This window comes from Pteronotus mesoamericanus, unplaced genomic scaffold (genome assembly GCF_021234165.1).
Source record: "Pteronotus mesoamericanus isolate MK-2021 breed Mesoamerican mustached bat unplaced genomic scaffold, CSHL_Meso_final contig_50, whole genome shotgun sequence".
Lineage (NCBI taxonomy): Eukaryota > Metazoa > Chordata > Mammalia > Chiroptera > Mormoopidae > Pteronotus > Pteronotus mesoamericanus.
The window spans coordinates 29,017,216-29,040,145 of record NW_026555186.1 but is presented as its reverse complement, the minus strand read 5'-3'; the positions used below and the strand labels follow the sequence as shown (position 1 = coordinate 29,040,145).

Sequence of the window (22,930 nt, the reverse complement as noted above, 5' to 3'; positions counted from 1 at the left end):
ATCGGGTAGAATTGCGGTCTTCTTATGAAAATTAAATGTTGTTTATAGTTAAATGCACAATGAAAGTTAGGGGAACTTCCACTACCAAAGTAAAAACTGAGTGTTTTTCTTGCTGAAGGCTGAACAAAGAATGTGGGGCAGAAAAAGAGAGTTATCAGATATTTGAGATGTATTGTTATAGTTTGATTTAAAATTTAATATAAAACAATAAGAAAGATTTTGGATTATAAGAAAGCTTGACTCAAACACAGAAAAGTCAGGCTCCTTTTCTCTGCACTTTAAAAATAAATCCAAAACACACCCTCCTAGGATAGTAAGCATTCCAGGAATCTAAATCCTACCCCTTTTTAGGTCTTGTTAAATGCTGCCACCTTCCAGAAAATGTAGCTGTTCTCAATTTGGTGTGGCACTACAATGTTTCTTCTTATACCATTTTTCACTTTCTTCTTGCAGTTGCATTTGTGTCTCTTACTGAAGTATAATCTTGAGGTCAGGAATGATCCCTTGAATCTCCAGATTCTTCTTCAGGTTTAGGGTAGTGCTTTGCCCATAACCCGCATTTACTAAAAACTGTCTTACGAACTAATGAAAATATCGTGTATCTCATTACATGGTCAGTTTAAAGCCAAATGGATGTTTAAGGTACTCCAAGTAAAAAGTCTCTCGTTAAAAGTATTACCACAATTAACTTTAAACATTTGTTTATTAATTAAACCATGAATAAGAGATGGCTTTAATCTAATTCATTGATATTGCTTTTCTTTCAATCAGATGTCCACAGCCATCAATGTTCTCTTGGCTGAGAAGAAGAACATTAACCTAATAGTTAATCTTCACATTATAAAATTATCCGTTTGAAGACACCCAACCAGTTTCTTCTCCTTAAACCATTCTTAGAATGGTAAGGTGAAACTCCTTTAATGGACTTTAAATCTCTATTTTATAGAAAGGATGAGGTTAAAAAAAAAAAAATTCCCTGAACCAAAGCATGTAAAGTAGATTATATTTTTGTAACCAGTGTTCCCTGACCTCCTTTTAACAGGATTATACCATCTCTGCCCATTGTCATGATTTTGCAAGGCTGCCTTATGAGAGGAGTGTACTTTCAGGCCCCATTGGCAGCAGACTTTGTCATGTGACTTGCTTTGGCCAATAGAATGTGAGCTGTTTCAAGGGCAGCACCTGACAGTGGCATGCGAGAGCTGATTGTTACATTTCCAGAAACTTGGCAAGACACTTGTTAAACTGTCAGTTGCTTGAAATTGGCCACAGTGGGAGTATTTACATGATGGAAACAGCAAATAGTACAAATCAGGACTCCTCTTCCCTCACCGTTGGTGCTCGCACACACTGAGTGTGTCTCCTGAAAGCTGACCTTTCAACCTGGAGCGTGGAATAGAGGAAACTGGTGGAGTGGTGCCAAAGCTGCCAGCAGCAGAAGCTATTTGCTTCAACATCGGCAACAGAATCCTGGTTGTAAATCACTGAATACAATGTATCAAAAGCTGACTGATACACCATGCTGGTGTTACTAAGTTTTAGTGATCACCACTGAGCCCTACCTACCTTTATCTGTCCAGACCTTGGTTCAGGGCATTTCTTCTAACAACTCGTGCCATCACACACCTTGAACCTGAAAGGATACAAGTTGCATTCAGAGACTCCAGAGAGAAATCCAGGTCTTGGAAGGTTAATGGAAAAAGGTACATAACAAAAATGACATTTAAAAAAAAAATTCACTAAACTCTTGTTTCATTTCTAAACCTTGGCAAACATGTATCTGTCACTCGTGGACCTAGATGGTTTAGGAGTGACTCGCCCGTCCTTTTAACTGCAGTTCACACGTTGCCGTCCCCCCTGCACCCTCCAGACGTGGGAACTGAGCGCTGTGTCTTTAAGGGGGACGAGCGGAGGTTTCCGCTCCGGACAAAATGTCTGCGAGGATCCTGGAGGGACCCGCAATCCCTCCGCCAGGCTCCCTCCCGCCGTGCTCCAGGGATGATGGAGTGAGTGTGGGCCTCGAGGCTGGTGCAGCAAGTACCCAGGGCACGCTGGGGCCTCCCCAAGGCACAGTCGGGGGTGGCGCAGTGGGAGGGGGTCGGGGTGGCGAGGTCGGCTGGGGGGCTCGCCCGGGCCTGGGGCGGCAGGTGAGCCACCGCCCGAAGGCCGCAGCCCGACTTGTGTTGTTACCGTTATCACCGGCTCGCTGGGCACCGGGTGCTGGCTGCGCCTTTTCCTTCACGGTGGTCAGATTGTCGTTATTGTAAAAGATGCATTTGGCCCTGGTTTCTGCTTAAAGGCACCATTTAATTTCTTTCAGGACCTCATTTTTCTCCTCTACAGTATCCCCTCAAAAACATACTCGGCAGTACTGAAAATCGTCTGCCCTCCCTTTGTTAACAGTGCCTAGGACAGTCAGGCTTTTAACATTGTGCAAGGGGTTGGGGGCCCTCTCTCTCTAAGCGAGACTCCCTTAGTGGTTCCCACCTTGGGAAGGAGAAACCCTACCCCCCACCTCCTCGGTGCTCAAACAAAAGAATTTTCTGATCCTTTCCCAGTACAAAGAACCAATTTGCTGTGACTACTTACGCTAACCAAATGCCTGAAGCTTACCAAGCGAACTTGTTTTTCCCTCCATGAAAGAAAAAAGTAAGTACCTGCTACCTTCTAAACTTTTAATTAGCCCAGACTAAAAGACTGTGTTTAAGAGAAACTGCTGTAGAAATAGCTCAAGAAATTGATGTTTAATTAAGTTAATCATTTTCTGCACTCATCTTTATTTGTATACCCTTTTTGGCCAAAAATAGGTTGAGGCAACGCACAATAAAAAGTATTCAACAACGTGCAGAAAGGCCAAGAGCCAACATGAGGTGATTCTCAATTTAAAACTCTTGGTGTTACAAAGGCCTTCAAAGTGCAGCTTAAATCCCCTCTAATTCATATTAAATTATGCACTTTTCCAATATAAAATAGATCAACACCGTTCTTTTTAGGAATATGTGTATTAAGTAAAGCAACGTAGGACTGAAATAAAGGTCTACTTTAGGGCAAAACACTTTATAATTTTCATTTAAAAAATGCATTGCTAGAGAGAGAATACTTCTGAGCCTTTTAGCTAATGGCAGAGTTATCTACGAGTTTGGCTTCTGACATCTAGAGAACATCCCTGACTCGCTAGATAAATAGCTGCAGGTCCAGTAAATGTTTTACAGTCCATGTTTAAGCTTTTTCTAAATACTTTCACACTTGATCTTTTCCTCCCTGACCCAGATATCCACACTTTACAATTTGGAGGCATTTTACTTGCTTTTAAACTTCAGCCTGGTGATTCCAGACTAATTTTTCTAATTATCTGGATCTCTTTATAAATAGATTAATATTTGGCAGTAAGCTAGTATTTCAACAGAAATGGACAGGTTAACATGAGTGAATTGTGGTTTCCTTGATACTTCCCCTTGTCAAGGCTAATTATATGTTTTAATTATGTTCTGCTTTGATTTAAATTACTGGGGGATGAAATAAATGAAATTGTTTTTAGTGTTTTTACACAAGTCTGTATAGATTTCACATTAAGTGTGAATTTCTTAGCTTAAATCCAGATTCAACCTGCACATAATTCTGTATAACTCCAGTGGATTAATCTAAGTGAAGTGATTGACAATGGAAGGACAGATAGAGCTGCAGCCCCTCCACTTCTTTTTGAGAGCATTGCCTGATTCTTTGGCCTTTAGCCTGCCCAGTGTTTTGTATGTGTACAAGCATTAAGTATAAAATAATATAATTAACTTTTATGGGTGGTTTATAGGATGATTCTCAGTGTTTTAGTCATACGCTGTGTACACATTATCATATTTACACAAATTATTCATCCAGGTTTTGATCTCTTCCCTTATTCTCTATGTTAGTATTCAAGGAGAACATACTGAGGAATCTGGGTTTTAACCTGGTAGGTTATTGGCAGACTAGAACTTCTTCAGAGAATTTCAAATAGAACTTCAAATACAGAGGCAATTAATGTATATTATCTTCCACAGGTTTAGACTTTTTATTATCTCTTCCAGAAAATGGGCCCTTCATTAAACTCACTCACAGGACAGTTCAGAGATGCAGTCCCAGCGTTGCTATTCTCTCCCCTACCACGGCATAACTAAACTCTGCTCCCCCTCCCCCAGCTTGTTTTTCCCCTGAAATTGGGCTGAAAATGTCCACTGTTAATTTCATGCTAGTGTGCTTTTGTTTGGTTTCAAGAAATTTTATTTTAAAATATGAGCTTGGAAGCCTAGCTATTTGACTAAAGAACTGGAACTTTATGAGCCAGCACGAGTGGTAGTGTGTTTTTGTGAATTTTGTACCCTGAGGGAGGCGGGGAAGGGAAGGGGTGCTGAAGCAGCAGTGTCTGCATGAACATTTGTGTTAGGGTCCCGAAGACCCACCCCTTCCCCACTGTGGACACGATGTGATGGATTCGCCTGCCTAAGTGAACCTTTACAACGTGCACCAGAGCTACTGCTGGGAGCACCTCTCCCCACCAGACGGTGAGCTCCCAGAAGGCAGGGACCTACGATGTAGTTACCCTCTGGGCATCCTGGGCAGCAAGCAAGCGCCTGACCCTGAGCGGATGCACAATGAGCATGTGAATGAAAGAATGAATGGGGTGAATGGAAGTAAGCAAAATACTTACATTCATTGGCACCTTTCTGGTAGTTTAAAAACTGTTTAAAGAAAAATTAAGGGGCCTTTTATTTTGTTCATTTTCTTCTTGTTAACGAACCAACTAGTTCATGGATGTGCCTTTTGCTGAGTACTTGGAAAGGAAGAAATGCGTATCACAGGGCTCTGGGTAACCAGAGCTCCCCACCGCCTTCTACCTGAGTAATGAGTAACCTATTCTGCGTGAAAGTTAATTTAAGAAGGGAAAATACATTTGGAAGGGAAAAGATCTGTGATTCTTTGCTTTTTATATTCAGAAATCCTCAGGAGAATTCTTCCAACTTAAACTACCTACTTACTGTATTGAGTAATAGAATGTCAAAGAGAAAAATAATCCTGCCTTTTAGGCGCTAAGATCTTAATGTGGGCATGCTTGAGCAGTAAATATTGGGAGCTTCATTCATTCATGCCTTGAATTTATATAGCACTGGAAAGTCCAACAGTGAGTCACTTGCATTATCCAATGTGGGCCACCAGTGTAGAGGCAGATAATCTTATCTCATCCCTTGACAAGTGGAGATATGGAGACTCAGATGAACTGGGTAAGAAACACAGAGTCAGGTTCATTGCATTCGGTGCAGTGTCCCCTGAGTGCCTGCCTGTGCCAGGGAGCTCGATGGGCGAGGTGGGCTGCTCTCCCGTGGCACCCTGCATCTCCTGTGGATATAGAAAATCCTGCATGGGCAGGGCACAGCACACCACCCAAAACCAAACAACCCCACACACCGCGTTCCCTCCAGGGGCAGAGGGCACTATTGCCTCACAGAACTGGTCCCTCCAGCCTCCATAGTTAAGGCTGCCTAGCCCAGCCCGAGCTCACAGGCATGAGGAATGTTTTATAAATCTTTGTATTTATGTAGAGGTCCTACCTTAGACATATACTACCTAAGTGTATACACATGATCACGGGCAAGCTTAGTACTTTTTTCTCTCCCTTTTGTATTTACCTCTCACCCTTCTTTCACATCAGTTCTCACCCCTTCAGCCCATAATGTGTCTCCTTCCTTACCTATCTTTATATATACATAGCTATACAGATCTTTATATTATTTAATAATCATAATATCATACACACTCTTCTGAAATTTGCTTTTCTCCAAAGAAACTGAGCAGTTCCTTTAGAAATCCCTCTAGCTCATCTGGCAGAGCTCCAATCCATCCTTCTTAATGGCTGCATCATAATGGCTGAAGTAACCATGTATTATTTACCTGGCCATTCACTGATAGATATTCCCTTGTTTCTAGCTTTCTGTTACAATAAGTAATACTGTACACATATGAGTTTACACCTTAGTACTTTTAGTTCTTCGGAAAAATTCCCATGAGTGGAATTCCTGATTAAATCCATTGTTAAACAGTCAAAATTGCCAGACTGCTTTCCTAAAAGCCTTCACATCTCCACTAGTAATGCATGAGCGTACCCTTTTCTCTGCCTTCCTTCCAGCTTTGGCTGACAGACTCCTTCATTTCTGTAACTATGATGGATCTGAAATGAGATCTTATTATTACTTTAACAGCACTTCCCTGAATATAAGTGATGTTATGTATCTTTTCACAAGTGTCCTGGACATTTGATTTTATGCTTAGGTCCTTTGCGTACTCATAATTCTCGCCCATTTTTTTAAATTGGGTTGTTTGTCTCTTCCTTGTAAGTTTGTATGAGTTCTATATGTATTAGGGTTGTAGCTGAAGAGTCTACGGCTTCACTTCCAAGCCAAGGTGGTTGACTGGGAGACTTCTCTCCCTCTGCACGTACAGGGGTGGTTGAAATGAGCTCAGGGGCTGTTTAGCAGAGCTGGGCAGGCCGTTATGACCTGCGGCCCCACACTGCTGGTCTCTCTCTAACTACTGAGTCTGAAGAGAAGGTTGTATGAGCCAGAATGGAGCTGTGTGCGGAGGACTGAGAAGGTGAGGCAGTTCTGTACCGTGCTGCCTTCCGCTGGTTAAGACCTCCAAGAGAAAAGGCCTACCAAGGCAGAGGATGTCCCTCTGTCATGCTTGGAGGGGCAGCGCTGAGCTGGCCGACATTTGTGGTGCTGCTTGTCCCTGGCTCAGAACAGATGTTCTACTAAGTCTAAAGGATTAAGGCATCAAAATTAGTACTTCTCACCCTTGTTTACACCTTCACTCTTACAGAAGATGGTACCCATGTCAGCGGCACTCCTCTGGGCACCCCAAATTTTGCAGAAACCCAGACACATCTTGCAGGGGGGAATGCATGACAGTAATTGGTCACTCTGGTACTTTTAGGGGAACTCTCAGACTTTGGCACAAGAGGGTCTGCAGGTTATGTGCAATTTTCAATCCCAGCTCAAGAAAGCATATCAGAATGCAAAATGATTGTCTTGATATTACAGAAAAACTTTAAATCTCTTTTCATATATCCAATAAAAATAGGGATTCATTATACCATGTAGTCCACTAGGAAAGATAAGCTTCAAATATAGAAGGAATTGGAATTGTAAAAAAAGGAAAAAGAAGTGTAGAAAAGTTTAATATATAGATGGGTAACGAACAGCATTTCTAAGACTAAAACCTGGTTCTTTTTACTAACCATAATGCTTACTAACAGTAAAAAAAGTAATCCACCCTGACAGGTGTGGCTCAGTTGGTTGGACATCATCCTGCAAAGCAAAAGGTCACTAGTTCTATTCCCACTCAGGGGACATGCCTGGATTGTGGGTTTGGTCCCAGGTCGGGGTGCATGTGAGAGGCAACCAATAGATGTTTCTCTTTCACATTAATGTTTCTCTCCTTCTATTTCTCCCTCCCTTCCCTTCTCTCTAATAAATAAATAAGTAAATAAATAAGTTCTTTAAAATGATCTTTGTAGGTGCTCTCTAACTCCCCTCCTCCTCCCCCTATTCCCACTTTGAGGACTTTAGTAATTTAATAAATCTCTTAGGGGAAATCTAGCCTTTAATTTCAAAAGAGCTTTTATACTAATTGGGAGTAACCATATTCAAATCAATGCCTATTGTATCAGAAGATATTTAACTGGCTATTTCTTTAGTTAAAAGAGACCTGATGCTTATCTCTTCTGCTGATTCTTGTAAATTCATTATGTTTTTCAAAATGCAAGAGATGTATTAAATGTTGTGACTGATCCTAAGTAGACTTGCTTAAAGGGGAAAGGAATAATGAGGTTTAGAAAGTGGTAATTCATCTGTAACAAAGCTATTAGCAATTGAATTAAAATCTTAAAGTAAGTTCTATTGATACAGCAACTTATTTTTCCTGTTCTCATCTTTGTCTTCAGTCATTCACAGTTGCATTTAATGAGAGATTCTGAGGCTTCATCATCTCACTGCTGCTGGTTCAAACCCTGACAGTAGGAGGGGGCATTAGCTATCTCACTGTGCAGCATTCTCCCACCTTGGCCTTGATTTTCCCCCTAAAATAAATTCTCAGATGAGTTCCAAGAGGCTGTCCTGTGTTCTCTTATTATCTTTAAACTTTCAAAGCAAGTCTGTCTAGAATCACACATTTGGTCCTTTGTAAGGCTATTTCCTAAAAAATAAACTTCACCTTTCCTAGCCCCCCTTGTATGACAGGTTACTGCAGTGGTAAATTGTTTTCCTAATAGAAAAGACTTTCCAGTGATAGTACTGTGTTGTGTTTGGATCCTTTTAACGCAGATATTTTGTTGGACAAAGCAAGAAGCTATTATTTTTCTTTATTTCTCTTCCTTAATTAAAAGTATTGACCAAGCTACATCTCTTGCAAATACATAGAGGGGGTCAGTTATTGGGGATGAGCAATATAGAAAATTTATTTTATTTGCTTTATGACTCAAACACTTAGTAGGAGGTCTTAAAAAATGGACACTAGAAGGACATGGCATTAACCAGTGTTTCTAGTATCTATCTTGAAGGTTGTTTCATTGAATTTCTTTTACTCAGCTGCTTGTCCCCTGAATTTACTCCTGGCACTGCTGATGGTTCTTCAAAACTCAGGGCTAGCGCTGCAGTCTCTGCCTGAGAACCTGGGGTTGGCCGGAAACCCTGAGGCAATGACAGGGACCTCAGTGCCCTCAGGACATGGACCTCCGACTAATTTAAAGGTAAAAGTTTAGAAAGCCGCTTTGTGTATTGTTATTTCCTAAATGTGCAAATTTTAAAAATATTTTAGTGGCTTGTAGTACTGTTAATTTTCTAATAAACATTTTTACAATCGCAAAATGATACACATGGAACTAATACAAAATAATATTGAATATAAACTGTAATTGAGAAATAAAATTTAAAGTTCTTTTCTTTAAGAAAAATCACAAAATGAAGACACTTTTTATCTTGAAAGAAGTACCCTTTGAAACCTTTTTAAAAGGCTGTTCACTACTGGCACTTTCACCCCTGAAGTTTAAGAAACTCACTCCTAAAACTTTATTTTCTGCTTACTTCTAAAGCTTACTCTGCAACACTGAGAGAAAACTGCAAAAGGGAACCTTGCTCTTATTCTGGAAAAAAAAAAAAAGAATAACTTTTTGTAGGAGATCAGAGGAGACTAATTAAAACTAATATATAAGCAGACTTCCAGTCAAGGTGGAGGAGTAGGTAAACGCTATGCTCGCCCTCTCTCATGACTGCATCAGAACTGCAATTAAATTATAGAACCACTGCCACTGAGAACCATCTGAAGACTAGCTGAACAGATGTTTTATCACTAAAGATATATAGAAGAACCCACAATGAGACAGGGTAGAAGGGGCAGAGACATGGAACAGGTAGTTACCACACAAACGGTGTGGCAATTAAGAATCTGGAAGAATATCTCAGCTGCAGAGATCTCTCCTGAGGAGCAAGGGGTCCCAGCCACCCAGTAAGCTCCCCATCCAAGGGCACCAGCCCCAGGAAGAGGCGATCCCACAACATCTTGCTGTGAAAACCAGCAGGGATTACATACAGGAGGGATATGGGGCTTCTGGACACTCAAGTGTCCTCTCAAAAGGCATGTGCACATATTCACTCACTCACAGACTCACTTGTTATGAGCTCCAGTGCAGGATCAGCAACCCCAAAAGTACTAAGGACATACAGGGAGAAACTAAACTGACTAGCTTCAGGGCAAGGCCTAGAGGGTCAAGGGTCAGGGCAGCTCTCTCCAGGATGGAAGTGCTGGCAGGCACCATTGTTCCTTTGTTGAGCAATCCCCCCAGCAAACCTGCAGGTGCAGGCAGGTACCAAATCTGTGGTCTCCATGAACCTGACTAACACTACCCAGCCCTGGTGATTCCCAGAGATGCCACCCGAGCCCATCTGGTGGCTTTTTCCCATAAGTGGGCTGCCTCGGCTAGTGCTGCGAAATTTCCTAAAATTTCTCAAAGATCCACAAACCCCCAAAAAGCAGCAGCTGGCCTCAGTGTGCTCTCTACCTCTTGCTAAGTTGCCCCAAGCCCAGCACAAAGAGTGACTGGTCTCAACTTGCATCGCAACTTCTCCCATCAGGTGACCCCAATCCTGGCATAAGGGGCAGCCAGCACTGGCTTGGAACATAGCTTTAGCCAGGGGGCCACAAACCTGGAGAAAAGTGGTGGTTGACCTCAGCACACATGTGGTGCCCACCAAAGGGTCCCAAGCTCAGCACTAGCAGCATCTGGCCTTCGCTCACAGCGCAGCCTCTCCCAAGCATGTCCAAGCCAAGCACAAGTAACAGCTAACTACAGATCGCTTTGTAGCTCCCACAAGACAGCCCCAAGCCTGGCATAAATGGCAGCTGACCTGGGCCTGCACCAGAGCCTCCCAAGGGGCTCCAGAAGTAACACACATGGTGGTTGGCTTCAGACCATGGCAGAGAACTACCCACACAGCTCCACAAACAACATACCCAAAGGGCAGACTCAGCTGGCACCAGAGCCATACTGAAGTGACTCCTACTCCATGGAGTCAGCCCCCACACAAGAACTTGTCCACTGCAGTCATGGCTCACCCTCAGACTGTCAACCTGATGGTCAGTCCCACCCACTGACATGCCACCTGCAATCAAGATTCACCACAACAGGAGGGCACACACAACCCACACAAGGGATACTCCTGGAGTGCCAGTTCAGGTGACCAGGAAGACTACAGCACTGGTCCTCACAGAACACCTACTACATAAGGCCACTATGACAAGACTGGGAGGGTAGCAGATCTATATACATAGAAACAATTATAGGGAGTCCGCCAAAATGAATAGACAAAGAGACATGTTCCAAATGAAACCACAGGACAAAACTCCAGAAAAATAACAGTATGAAGACAAGTAGTAAATACAGAATTGAAAACATGGGTTATAAAGATGCTCAGTGAACTTGAGGGAAGAATAGATGAACTCAGTGATAACTTCAACAAAGGATGGAAACCATAAAAAAGAACCAATCAGAAATGAAGAATACAATATCTGAAATGAAGAATACACTAGGAGGAATAGCAGGTTAGATGAAGCAGAGGACCGAATCAGCAATCTGGAAGACAAGGCAGCAGAAAACACTCAATCAGAATAGCAAAAAGGAATCCCCCCACCAACATGAAAATAGCTTAAGGGGCCTCTAGAACAACATCAAGCATACTAACATTTGCATCATAGGAGTACCAGCAGGAGAAGAGAGAGAGCAAGGAATTGGAAACCTGCTTAAAAAAAATAATGACTGAAAACTTCCCTAAAATGGTGAAGGAGATAGACATGTAAGTCCAGGAGTGCAAAGAGTCCCAAACAAGATGAACCCTAATAGACCCACATCAAGACACATCATAATTAAAATGCCAAAGATTAAAGACAGACGGGGAGTCTTAAAAACTGCAAGAGATAAGCAGTTAGTTACCTACAAGGGAGCACCCGTAACACTGTCAACTGATTTCACAATAGAAACTGCAGGCCAGAAGGAATTGGCACAAAATTTTCAAAGGGATGGGGAAAAACGCCCCTTCAACTAAGATTACTCTACCCAGCAAGGCTATCATTTCAAGTTGAAAGATAAAGTTTCCCAGACAAGAAAAGAACTAAAGAAGTTCATCACCACTAAACCAGTATTACAAGAAATGTTAAAAGGGACTTCTTTAAGTAGAGAATGAAAGATAAAATATATGAATAAGAAAATATAGGAAAGAAAAATATTTTCACTGACAGACAATAAAAGCAGTGGATCAAACAACTCTAAAGCTAGTACTAAGGTTATAAGCCAAAAGTAGGGAGAACATGTGCATTTATAACAATAAATTAAGGGATACTCACACACACACACACAGTAAAAAATAATGACAAAAACAAACATGGAGGGGTCAGTATAAACTGAAGTGATTTTATGTGTTTGAACTTAAGCAACCATCAACTTAAAACTGACTGCTATTGGGTTGGCCAAAAAGTTTGTTTTACTTTTTTCCATACAATGGCTCTAGTAATGCTTAGTTGTTGTTAACTTCATTTGAAACAATTCTGTTAGATTGTATCGTGACAGTGTCTTATCAGTGTGCATTTAAAAAAAACATCAAAATTGGTGAATTTTTGTGCAGCCATTTTAATATTGAAGATGGAAGAAAATAAGTGACATTTTTAGCATATCATGCTTTATTATTTCAAGAAAGGTTAAGATGCAACTGAAACACACAAAAAAATTGTGCAGTGTGTGGAGAAGGTGCTGTGACTGATCAAATGTGCCAAAAGTGGTTTGCAAAGTTTCTTGGTACTATTGACATTTTGGCAAATAGTTATTTGCTGTGGGGCTCTCTTATTCATTAGAAGACATTTAGCAACACTCCTGGCCTCTACCCACTAGAAACCAATGGTGGGAGATAGCCGACATACTCAAAATATTCAAATCAATAAAGTTATTGGTGAAAATAAAAAATATGTCATTTATTTTATGGAAAAAACTAAACGGACTTTTTGGCCAATTCAATATAAACATAGCTTGATACATGTGACAAACACATGGTAACCACAAACCAAAAATCTATAAGAAAGAGAATGGAATCCAAATACTGCAACGCTATAGAGAGTCATCAACATGCAAGAGAATAAAGGAAGAGAGAACTACAAAAACAACAAAAAACAATAAAATGGCAATAACTACATACCTATCAATAATTATTTTAAATGGAAATGGACTAAATTCTCCAATTAAAAGACGTAATTTTAAAAAACTAAGTCCTGTACATATTCTGACTATAAGAGACCCACTTTAAATTGAAAGACATACACAGACTCAAAGTAAAGGGAGAGAAAAAGATATTTCATGCAATGGAATTTTTTAAAAAATCTGGGCTAACAAAACTTAGACAAAGTACACTTAAAACAAGGGCCATAACAAGGGGTAAAGAAGGGCACTTCATAATGATAGAGGGATAAATCCAACAAGAAAATATAACTCTCATAAATATCTATGCACCCAACATAGGAGCACCTAAATACATAAAGCAAACGTTGATGGACATAAAGGGTGAGATCAACAGTAATACAATAACAGTAGGGGACTTCAACGCCTCATTGCCATCAATAGGTAGGTCATCCAAACAGAAAATCAACAGGGAAACAGTTGCCTTAAATGACACATTAGACCAGACGAACACACATACTTTTCAAGTGAACCTTAAACATTTTTTTCCAGGATAGACCACATGTCAGAAAATACAACAAACAATTATATGCCAACAAATTGGACAAACTTGAAAAAATGGGTGAATTCCTGGAAACACAACCATCCATGAATGAATCAGGGAAAAAAACCCCCAGAAAATCTGGCGACTGATAACTACTAATGAAATCAAACTGGTAATCAAAAAACTCACAACAAACAAAAGTCTCTGACCAGGTGGCTTCACAGGTGAATTCTATCAAACATTTAAAGAAGAATTAATATGTAACCTCAAAATATTCCATAAAATTGAAGAAAAGAGGTTTCCAAATTCGCTTTATGAGAACAGCACTACCAAAACCAGACAAAGACACTTTCAAAAAAGAAAATTATAAGCCAATATCCTTGATGAACATAGATGCAAAAATCCTCAACAAAATATTAGCAAACCAAATTCAGCAATACAGTAAAAAGATCATATACCATGATGAAGTAGGATTTTTCCCAGGATGCAAATCAATTAACATGATATAATACATAAACAAAATGAATAAAAATCATATGATCATATAAACATATGCAGAAAAAATATTTTTTGACAAAACCCAACATCCATGTGTGAGAAAAAGCTTTCAGCAAAGTGAGAATTAAGAGAACACACCTCAACATAATAAAGGCCATATATAACAAATCCACAGCTAACATACTCAACAATGAAAGGCTAATAAAAGTGTTTTCCCTAAGATCAGGAACATGACAAAGAGGTCCACTTTCACCATTTTTATTCAACATAGTATGGGAAGTCCTGTAGCAATTGCCACAAAAAAAAAAAAAAAAAAAAAAAGGAATAAAAAGCATCCAAATTGGAAAGGAAGAAGTAAAACTGTCATCATTTGCAGATAACATGATACTATATACAGAGAACCCTAAAGATTCCACAAAAAACTATTAGAAAAAATAAATGAATTCAATAAAGTAGGATACGAAATTAATATGCAGAATTCAATTGCATTTTTATACACCAGTAACAAACTATCAGAAAGAGAAATTAAGGAATGAATGTCATTTATAATTACATGAAAAGAATAAAATATGTAGGAATAAATTTAATCAAGAAGATAAAAGACCTGTACTTGGAAAATTATAAAACTAAAAGAAAGAACTGAAGAAGATACAAATAAATGGAAGAATATACAGTGCTCATGGATTAACACCATTAAAATGTCTGTACTACCCAAAGCAATCTACAGATTCAATGCAATCTCTATCAAAATACTAATGGCATTTTTCATAGACTCTAAACAAATAATCCTAAAATTTACATGAAACCACAAAAGACCCCAAATAACCAAAGCAATCTTAACAAAAATGAACAATGCTGGAGGTATTACATGACCTGATATCAAACTATACTACAAGTCCATAATAATCAAAACAACATGGAACAGGCATAAAAATAGACACATAGATCAATAGCCCAGAAATTAACCTATGCCTATATGGTCATTTAATAAATGACAATGGAGGAAAGAATATACAATGGGATAAAGAGAGTCTATTCAATAAATGGTGTTGGGAAAACTGGACATATACATGCAAAAGAATGAAACTGGATCACTTTCTTACACTACATACAATAAAATCAAAATGGATTAAAGACTTAAATGTAAGACCTGAAACTGTAAAATTCCTAGAAGAAAACAAAGGCAGTAAACTCTCTGACATTGCTTTTAGTGATTTTCTCTTAATATCTCCCTGGGGAAAGAGGAAACAAAAATAAGCATATGGGACTACCTCAAACTAAAGTTTTTGCCCAGTGATGGAAATCATCAACAAAACAAAAAGACAAGCTATTGAATGGGAGAAGACAGTCACAGGATACATCTAATAAGGAGTTAATACCCAAAATATATAAAGAACTTACACAAATTAACACACACACGCATGCATGCACAAACAATCCAATTGAAAAATGGGCAGAGGAGCTGAATAGACATTACTCCAAAGAGGACATACAGATGACCAACAGACTTATGAAAAGGTGTTCAGTATCATTAATCATTACAGAAATGCAAATTAAAACCACGATGAGATATGATCGCACCCCTCAAAATGGGTATCATCATAAATGTTAGCAAGGATGTGAAGAAAAAGAAACCCTTGTGCATTGTTCGTGGGACTGTAAACTGGTGCAGCCCCTATGGAAAACAGTATGGAGGTTCCTCAAAAAAAAAAAATTAAAAAACAGAACTACAATATGACCCAGCAAGTCCACTTCTGGGTATTTATCCAAAGAAATCCAAAACCCTAATTCAGAAAGATATATGCATCTTTATGTTCATTGCAGCATTATTTACAACAGCCAAGATATGGAAGCAACCTAAGTGTATGACCATGGACAAATGAATAATGAAGAGTTGATACATACACTGGGTGTGGCAAAAGTAGGTTTACAGTTGTGAGTACATGAAATATGGGAGTTTATTCTGGTATTATTAATTATTGTATTATTTTTCCATACAAACAACTGTAAACCTACTTTTGCCCCACTCTGTATACAATAGAGTATCACTCAGCCAGGAGAAATGAAATTTTGCCATTTGTGACAACATGGATGAACCTAGGGGATATTATGCTAAGTGAAATGTCAGACCGAGAAGGACAAATGCCATATGATTTCACTTACATGTGGAATCTAAAGAACAAAATAAACAAAACAGAAACTAATAGATACAGAGAACTTTTTTTTCCCCAGAGAACATTTTTGTGGTTGTGAGGTGGGAAGGCAGTTGTGGAGATAGGTGAAAAAGGGGAAAGGATTAGGATGTGCAAATTGCTAGTTATAAAAACAGTCTCAGGAATATAAGGTACAGCACGGGGAATATAGTCAATAATATTGTAATAACTATGTATGGTGTCAGGTGAGTACTAGAGCTATCAGGGTGTTCCCTTCCAAAGTTACAAAAATGCCTACTATGTTGTACACCTGAAACAAATATAATACTGTATGTCAACTGTAACTGAAAAATAAATTTTAAAACTAATATATACATACAGCACTTACATAGCTAGTTCTTTTCATTTAAGAAGCTTGGCTTCCCAATTTTAGTGTAAATACACATTAGCTGGGGACCCATTTCTTAGAGAATTCTTAGGAAAAGAGAGCTGAAAATTTTTTACGTTTTTTTCCCTGAGGAATCAGTAATTAATAATACTGAAAAAGAAACCCAGGTATCTAACGAAAACTGACAGAATTTTTACCTGTAGTAAAGGAAGGCATTATTTCCACAGGCTAACTATAATCATAGAAGTTGTTTGAGTGTGTGTATATCTATGTATATAAAATTTGTTGTTCTTACCTTTTCTCCCCTCGGTATGCAGTCGCTGCAAAGAGGATGAGGAGCGACGAACTGGCAGTGAGCATGGAAGAGCCAGGTGGGCAGGACGATGCTGCTGCGCTAGGCGGCCCTTTTCCTGGCCTGGAGCCGGCGCCTGCCGGCCGCCTGGGGGCGCCATATTCCGAGGCCTGGGGGTACTTTCACCTGGCCCCGGCGCGCCCTGGACAGCCGTCGGGCTACTGGGCCACCTGCCGGCTGTGCGGGGAGCAGGTGAGCCGAGGCCCAGGCTTCCACGCGGGCACGCCGGCGCTGTGGAGGCACCTGAAGAGCGCGCACCGGCGAGAGCTGGAGAAGAGCGCCGCCCGCCGCTCGCCGCCACCCGCCCCAGGCCCTGCTGCGGCCGCAGAGGGCGACTGGGCGCGCCTGCTGGAGCAGATGGGCGCGCTGGCCGTACGGGGAAGCCTCCGAGAGCGCGAGCTGGCGCGTCGCGAGGCGGCCGTGGAGCAGGGCGAGCGCGCTCTGGAGCGGAGGCGCCGGGCCCTGCAGGAGGAGGAGCGCGCCGCGGCCCAGGCGCGGCGGGAGCTTCAGGCCGAGAGGGAGGCGCTGCAAGCGCGGCTACGGGAAGTAAGCCGTCGCGAAGGCGCCTTGGCTGCGGCCCCGCTGCAGACTCCGCTCAAAGAGGAGCCCGAGGGGGAGAGGGACGGCTGCATGATCACTAAGGTCCAGCTGTAGGTTTGGGTCGCTCCCGCCGTCCCGTGCCAGTGCTACTTTAAGTGTGGTCCGCGGACCGGCGTTTTCAGCCTCCCCTGGGGGCTGAATCTCAGACCCGCTGCCTCCCGGTGAATCGGGATCTCAAATTAGGACCTTGAAAATTGCTTCCGAGGCCTGAACAAAACCAAAAATCATTTCTACTCTGCCTGGGGTGCCTGGAAGCGCAAGCTCCAGCGGCCCCCTTTTCTGTTGGCATTTAGTGGGCACTCGTGCAGGGAGCGGTTTTCCTCCAACTGCCTTTGGGAATCGTATCTCAAGCAGCCCGTTGAACCTAAATCTCCTGAGACTTTCTACCTGGTGACTCTGAAAGGACAGCTTCCTTACACACCAAAGGCTATCACCATGTGCCTGTACACTGGCCAGGACAACCCAGGGTGAGGGTCTCTGGAAATAAGGGTAAAAAGCATTTTATCCAAAAGGAAGAGTTTTATTAATTTCCTAACGAGTAAATAAATCTTTGATGAGCAGTCTTTACCCAACACCAAGTTCAGAAAAGCGGGCCCACTTAAGTTTCCACGGCTGCTCTTTACCCTCATGATCTCTTACGCCTCCGCAGGACAATCCCGAGAAACCCTGTTTACTCTCCTCCCCACTTTGCACACCACCAAGTGCACCTTGGTCTGTTTCATCTCAGCCGTATTCTTTCCCGTTTCAGACCCACTGGCAGCTGTGGTCAATGTCCCCACTTTCTCACACCTGCTCCCTTAGTAGCAAAACATGACCTCATCCTTCCTTGCTAGGAAGAACACTGCCTTCCCCACCTGTTCCACAGTGCCCACTTCTGGCTCAAAGGAGGTATCCCTCCCACCTGAGGCAACTTCCTCTTATGTTTACATCCACTCCTTTTCCACCTTCACTGGCTCTTTGCTTCATTCGAGTTCCCCGTTTCCTCTTTATTCCCTCTCTTTACCCAGACTTTCTCTTTGTCAGAAATGCCCAGTTTCCCTTGCACTGAAAAGAAATACTTCCCCAGCCTGGACGCTCTCACCTGAACCACCATCTAAGGAGGATTAGGCCATCCTTCCTGCCTCTTCTTCTTCCCCATTCTTTGATTCCTTCATTCCATGGTCAGCTTTCTATGCTACACTGGACTCTTTAAGAAGCCACCTCAATCTCCCAGTGGCTGAATATGATTATTTATTCAAGCTTCATTTTGCTTAGTCTCTCCCTTCTTGAAGTTTCTCCATTGGTAGGGGGAAACTGCTTTTCCTCTACAGAATTCCTTTTCCTAATACAGGCTGGTTCCCAAACAATTTTTCTTAGGTCTATTTTCCCTCATTTTTTTATATACTGAAAAATTTCAAGCATCTAGAAGAAGTTGAAAGGCTAGTGCAATGAATACCTGTAACATCCACCTGAACTGAACAATTAACATTTTGTCATATTTACTTTTTCTTCCCTCCACCCCATACATACATCAGTTTTCATCCCTAAGTATTTCAGTATGTATCTGCTAATAAAGACATTTTCTACATTACAGTGCAATTATCATACCTAAGAATATAAAGTATTTCCTAGTAGTCTCTAATAGTCCTCAAAATGCCCCAATTTTCCCAAGAATGTCTTACCTTTTTTTAAAAAAAGGCTCCAAAGTTAATATGTTTTGATTATAACCCTTTTATAATCTTTTAGTCTACAACATCCCCCTTACTGCTTTTTTTCTCATGACACTCTTTAAAGAGTCCCAGCCACCTGTCTAATAGAATGTCCTACATCTGGATTTGTCTAATTGTTTGCTTAAGCCAGTTTCCGCACTCATTCTTAGCTCCTCTACCTCTAAGAGCTGCAATAATCATCTCTATGCCAACGGCTCCTGAACACTTCCAGCACTGAGTGTTCCCCCACCCCAGCCTGTCCTTCATGTCTAATCCCCTGCTGCGTGTTTGCATTTTTACTTGCATAACTGCCACTACAGATGGAAAGGGCAAATCTATTCAACCCCACATCCCCAGCCCTCACCTTTACTGGACTCTTAAAATGTATCAGGTACATACACACTTTACATGTATTCTTTTACTTCATTCTCATAGCACCTCCACAAGGAGGTACTAATATTGAGTTGGCCAAAATGTTCGTTTGGCTTTTTTCCGTAAGATGGCTCTGGTAGCACTAAAGGCGACTGTCTTTAACTTCATTTGAAACAATTTTGTTAGATCATATTGTGATAGCTGTCATGTCAATATGCATTTTTTTAAAACGTATCAAAATTGATGAGTTTTTTTGTAGCTGTTTTAATATTGAAAATGGAAGAAAATACACAAAATATGGGCATGTTATGCTTTATTACTTCAGGAAAGGTAAAAATACAACTGAAACACACACAAAAAAGATTGTGCAGTGCATGGAGGTGCTGTGACTGATCAAACGTGTCAAAAGTGGTTTGTGAAGTTTTGTGTGGGAGATTTCCACTGGAAGATGCTCCGCGGTCAGGGAGACCAGCTGAAGCTGATAGCGATCAAATTGAGACATTAACTGAGAACAGTCAATGTTCTATCTTGCGGGAGATAACCAACATACTCAAAATACACAAATCAATGAAGTTATTGGTGAAAATGAAAAATGTGTCTTTTATTTTACAGAAAAAACTAAGAGAACTTTTTGGCCAATCCAGTATTATGCCTGTTTGGCAGCTAAGGAAACTGACAGAGGAGTTAAGTAGCTTATATAAGAACTCAGCTGTTAAGTAGTAGAGCTGAGATACAAATCCAGTCTTTACCCAGATGCCAGGATCCTAGCTGCTGTATTAAGCCACCTGGCTGACACACCTGTTTCCTTCCTAACTCCAATTCCAGGTTAAACCATCAGAGACATTAACACACACTAAGCATTCACCATGTGCCAGGGCCGTGCTAAATGCTTTACAAGAATAACTGCCGATCCTGCCGCAACCCCCGTGACATAAATGCTCTTATGCCCATTTTGCAGAGGAAAAGACAGGCTCAGGGCAGCTATGTAATGTCTTCAGAGTCACATAACTACTAAGAGACAGTGTGGGACTTGAACTGCAGCCTCACTGGATCCTAATCTACTGAGTCTATTTCTACAAAATCTCACACCTGTCTTTCTTAAGATGCCACCTGTCAAACTCAAGCCCCATTTATCAGTAATCTGGAATTCATCTTCTCATCCTTGTCTTCCCCCACTGTCCCCTACCTGACACTCAACTTGGCCTGAAGGATTGTACCGAGCCAGTGCTGGTATCACTTTTCCTGCTCAAGAGCCCCCAAAGAACACCTATCATCTACAAGCTTCAACTTCGTGGCCTGACATCCAAATCCACCCACACTGGCCAGTCTTAGTTGTCCCCTCCCCTACATATTCTCCAGCCAAACTGGATTCCTTGTTCTTCCTGACATGCCCTAGTCTTGGTGCCTCTGTGTCTCTGATCACCCTGCCTCCACTTAAAAATTCCTTTAATCTGAGTATGAAAAATCCACTCATTTTTCTAAGACCAAGCCAAAATTTGACTGCCCACACGAAGCTTCCCTTGGTTCCTCCTCATTTAGAGATGATTGCTTACTGCACTGGACTCTTATAGCATTTATATCTCACATCCTTTAGAACAGACCATTTAGCATATGGCTAGGTGGGTTCTTTGCCAGACCCGGAGCCCTTGGAGTTCACTCATTCTTTTACTCCCACAATGCCTTGCATAACATAGCTGTTTAATAAATACTTGAGGCATCAAATCCACTCAGTGTGTTTAAGATTTTTATGGGTTAGTTCTCTCATAATTATTAATATAACTAATCATTTAATTCTCTGAGTAGAATTAGAAAAATTAGCCTAAAATGAAATTGCAGTAATGATTTTTTAAGCTGTCTAGTCAATAAAATCTAATTAGTATCAGTTATTGGGCTGTTTGATTTGAATCCAATCAACTACTCTAGCATGTCATTATCAGGAATGTTTTTCTTAAAACTAATTTTTTCATTACTCAAGTAATATAAATGCAATGCCCCAATCTGGGAAGAACAGCAGGGGGGAAGAACAAGGCCACACAGTCCTGTGACCTTGGTAAAACTGCTAACAACATGTTTATGTATTTCATTCTTCTTTTGCAATTTTTGCACTAATAGTAAAAATTTCTCTTAAGTACTGACACTTAACTTCTTTATATGGATTTGTAAGCTGGACTGTAAGATCTGAATTTGGACTTTTTAGAAAGGAAAAAATACCTTTACGCTATCACTCTTCTATTGGGTTGGCCAAAAAGTTCATTTGTTTTTCCCCATAAGATGGCTCTTGTAGCACTTAGTGGTCTTCAACTTCATTCAAAACAATTTTGTTAGATCGTATTGTGATAGCTGTCATGTCAATATGCATTTTTTTAAAAAATGTACCAAAATCAGTGAGTTTTTGTGTAGCTGTTTTAATATTGAAAATGGAAGAAAATACACAAAATATGGGCATGTTATGCTTTATTATTTCAGGAAAGGTAAAAACACAACTAAAACACACACAAAAAATATTGTGCAGTGCATGGAGGCGCTGTGACTGATCAAACATGTCAAAAGTGGTTTGTGAAGTTTCATGCTGGAGATTTCCCACTGGAAGATGCTTCACGGTCAGGGAGACCAGTTGAAGCTGATAGAGATCAAATCAAGACAATAACTGAGAATAATCAACATTCTACCATGCGGGAGAGAGCCGACATACTTAAAATATCCAAATCCATAATGTTTTTGGTGAAAATGAAAATCTTATCCTTTATTTTACAGAAAAAACTGTACAGACTTTTTGGCCAACCAAATATTTCACCAATTGTTAGACCCATTAAAATAAGCAAAGATTTACTTTTAGAATCTTAACCACTCCCTCAAGAAAGATAGCTTATGAGAACCTGAATAGCTGTTCAGGGACGGACGGCAGAGCGGGACGGGTGAACAGTGACCTTACTGATGACTGCCGGCTGGGGGAGCTAAGGGAAGGCATTCTACTTTCTGCGTTATACACCACTGCACTTTCATACTAGAATATAAAATTACTTGCATTTTGCAAATGAAGAATCCTCACCATTAGTGTTCAGTTTCCTCAATTAAAATAAAATCTCCAACACAAGGGCTGAAATAATCCCTACTTCCAGAAAAGCCTAGAAGGAAATGTAGCCCTTACCCAATCCAAGTCCATCATTTGACAGAGGAGAAAAATGAGTCCCAGAGTGGCATGTCCAGTACCAGGGGACAGTGGCTATGGCGGCTCACATGACTCCAGCCCCCTGAATAGGTATTCTGCCTCCTTGGCCTTGAGTAGAGCACTCAAGCCAAAGCACAAGAACTATCAGGACCAACCAGCTGAGCTGGCATCTTGATATCAACTAAACGGTGGGACTGGGGAGTGCCCACGTTGGTTTTGGGGATTGCTTCAGCCTCTCTGGCTGTAGCCTCATCTGCTCACAGAGTTGTCACTACTAATGGGTGACAGTGACAAGCCTCACCTGTATCAGCAGGGTTTCCCTGATTTATGTGACTGGACTTGCCAAGAGCAAGGCATTGCATTAGCGAGGTGGGTGGCTGGTTACTGGGATGCAGACAGCCTTGAAAGCAACTCAGCTCCTGCCATG

At 41.0% G+C, this 22,930-nt stretch overlaps 1 protein-coding gene and 1 non-coding gene across 3 annotated transcripts; both read left to right on the top strand.

Moving 5' to 3' along the window:
• The first annotated feature begins 1,808 nt into the window (after positions 1-1,808).
• Positions 1,809-21,374, top strand: ZBED3 (zinc finger BED-type containing 3). 2 transcript variants are annotated; one of them, XM_054578509.1, is made up of 4 exons: positions 1,809-2,006; positions 2,559-2,649; positions 8,613-8,773; positions 16,640-21,374. In XM_054578509.1, exon 4 carries the CDS (start codon positions 16,654-16,656, stop codon positions 17,326-17,328), a length of 675 nt encoding a protein of 224 aa, XP_054434484.1. In that variant the 5' UTR covers positions 1,809-2,006; positions 2,559-2,649; positions 8,613-8,773; positions 16,640-16,653; the 3' UTR covers positions 17,329-21,374. The 2 variants fall into 2 exon arrangements, with proteins under 2 accessions (XP_054434484.1, XP_054434485.1); XM_054578510.1 differs by lacking the exons at positions 1,809-2,006; positions 2,559-2,649 and adding an exon at positions 4,439-4,535.
• Positions 6,604-6,741, top strand: LOC129074744 (small nucleolar RNA SNORA47). The gene has a single exon (XR_008529562.1). It is a non-coding gene; the product is annotated as a small nucleolar RNA SNORA47 (small nucleolar RNA).
• Positions 21,375-22,930: the final 1,556 nt, after the last annotated feature.

Bases quoted from the DNA above. Each gene is read 5' to 3' on its own strand.
- ZBED3 (XM_054578509.1), top strand. From the start codon at position 16,654: ATGAGGAGCGACGAACTGGCAGTGAGCATGGAAGAGCCAGGTGGGCAG.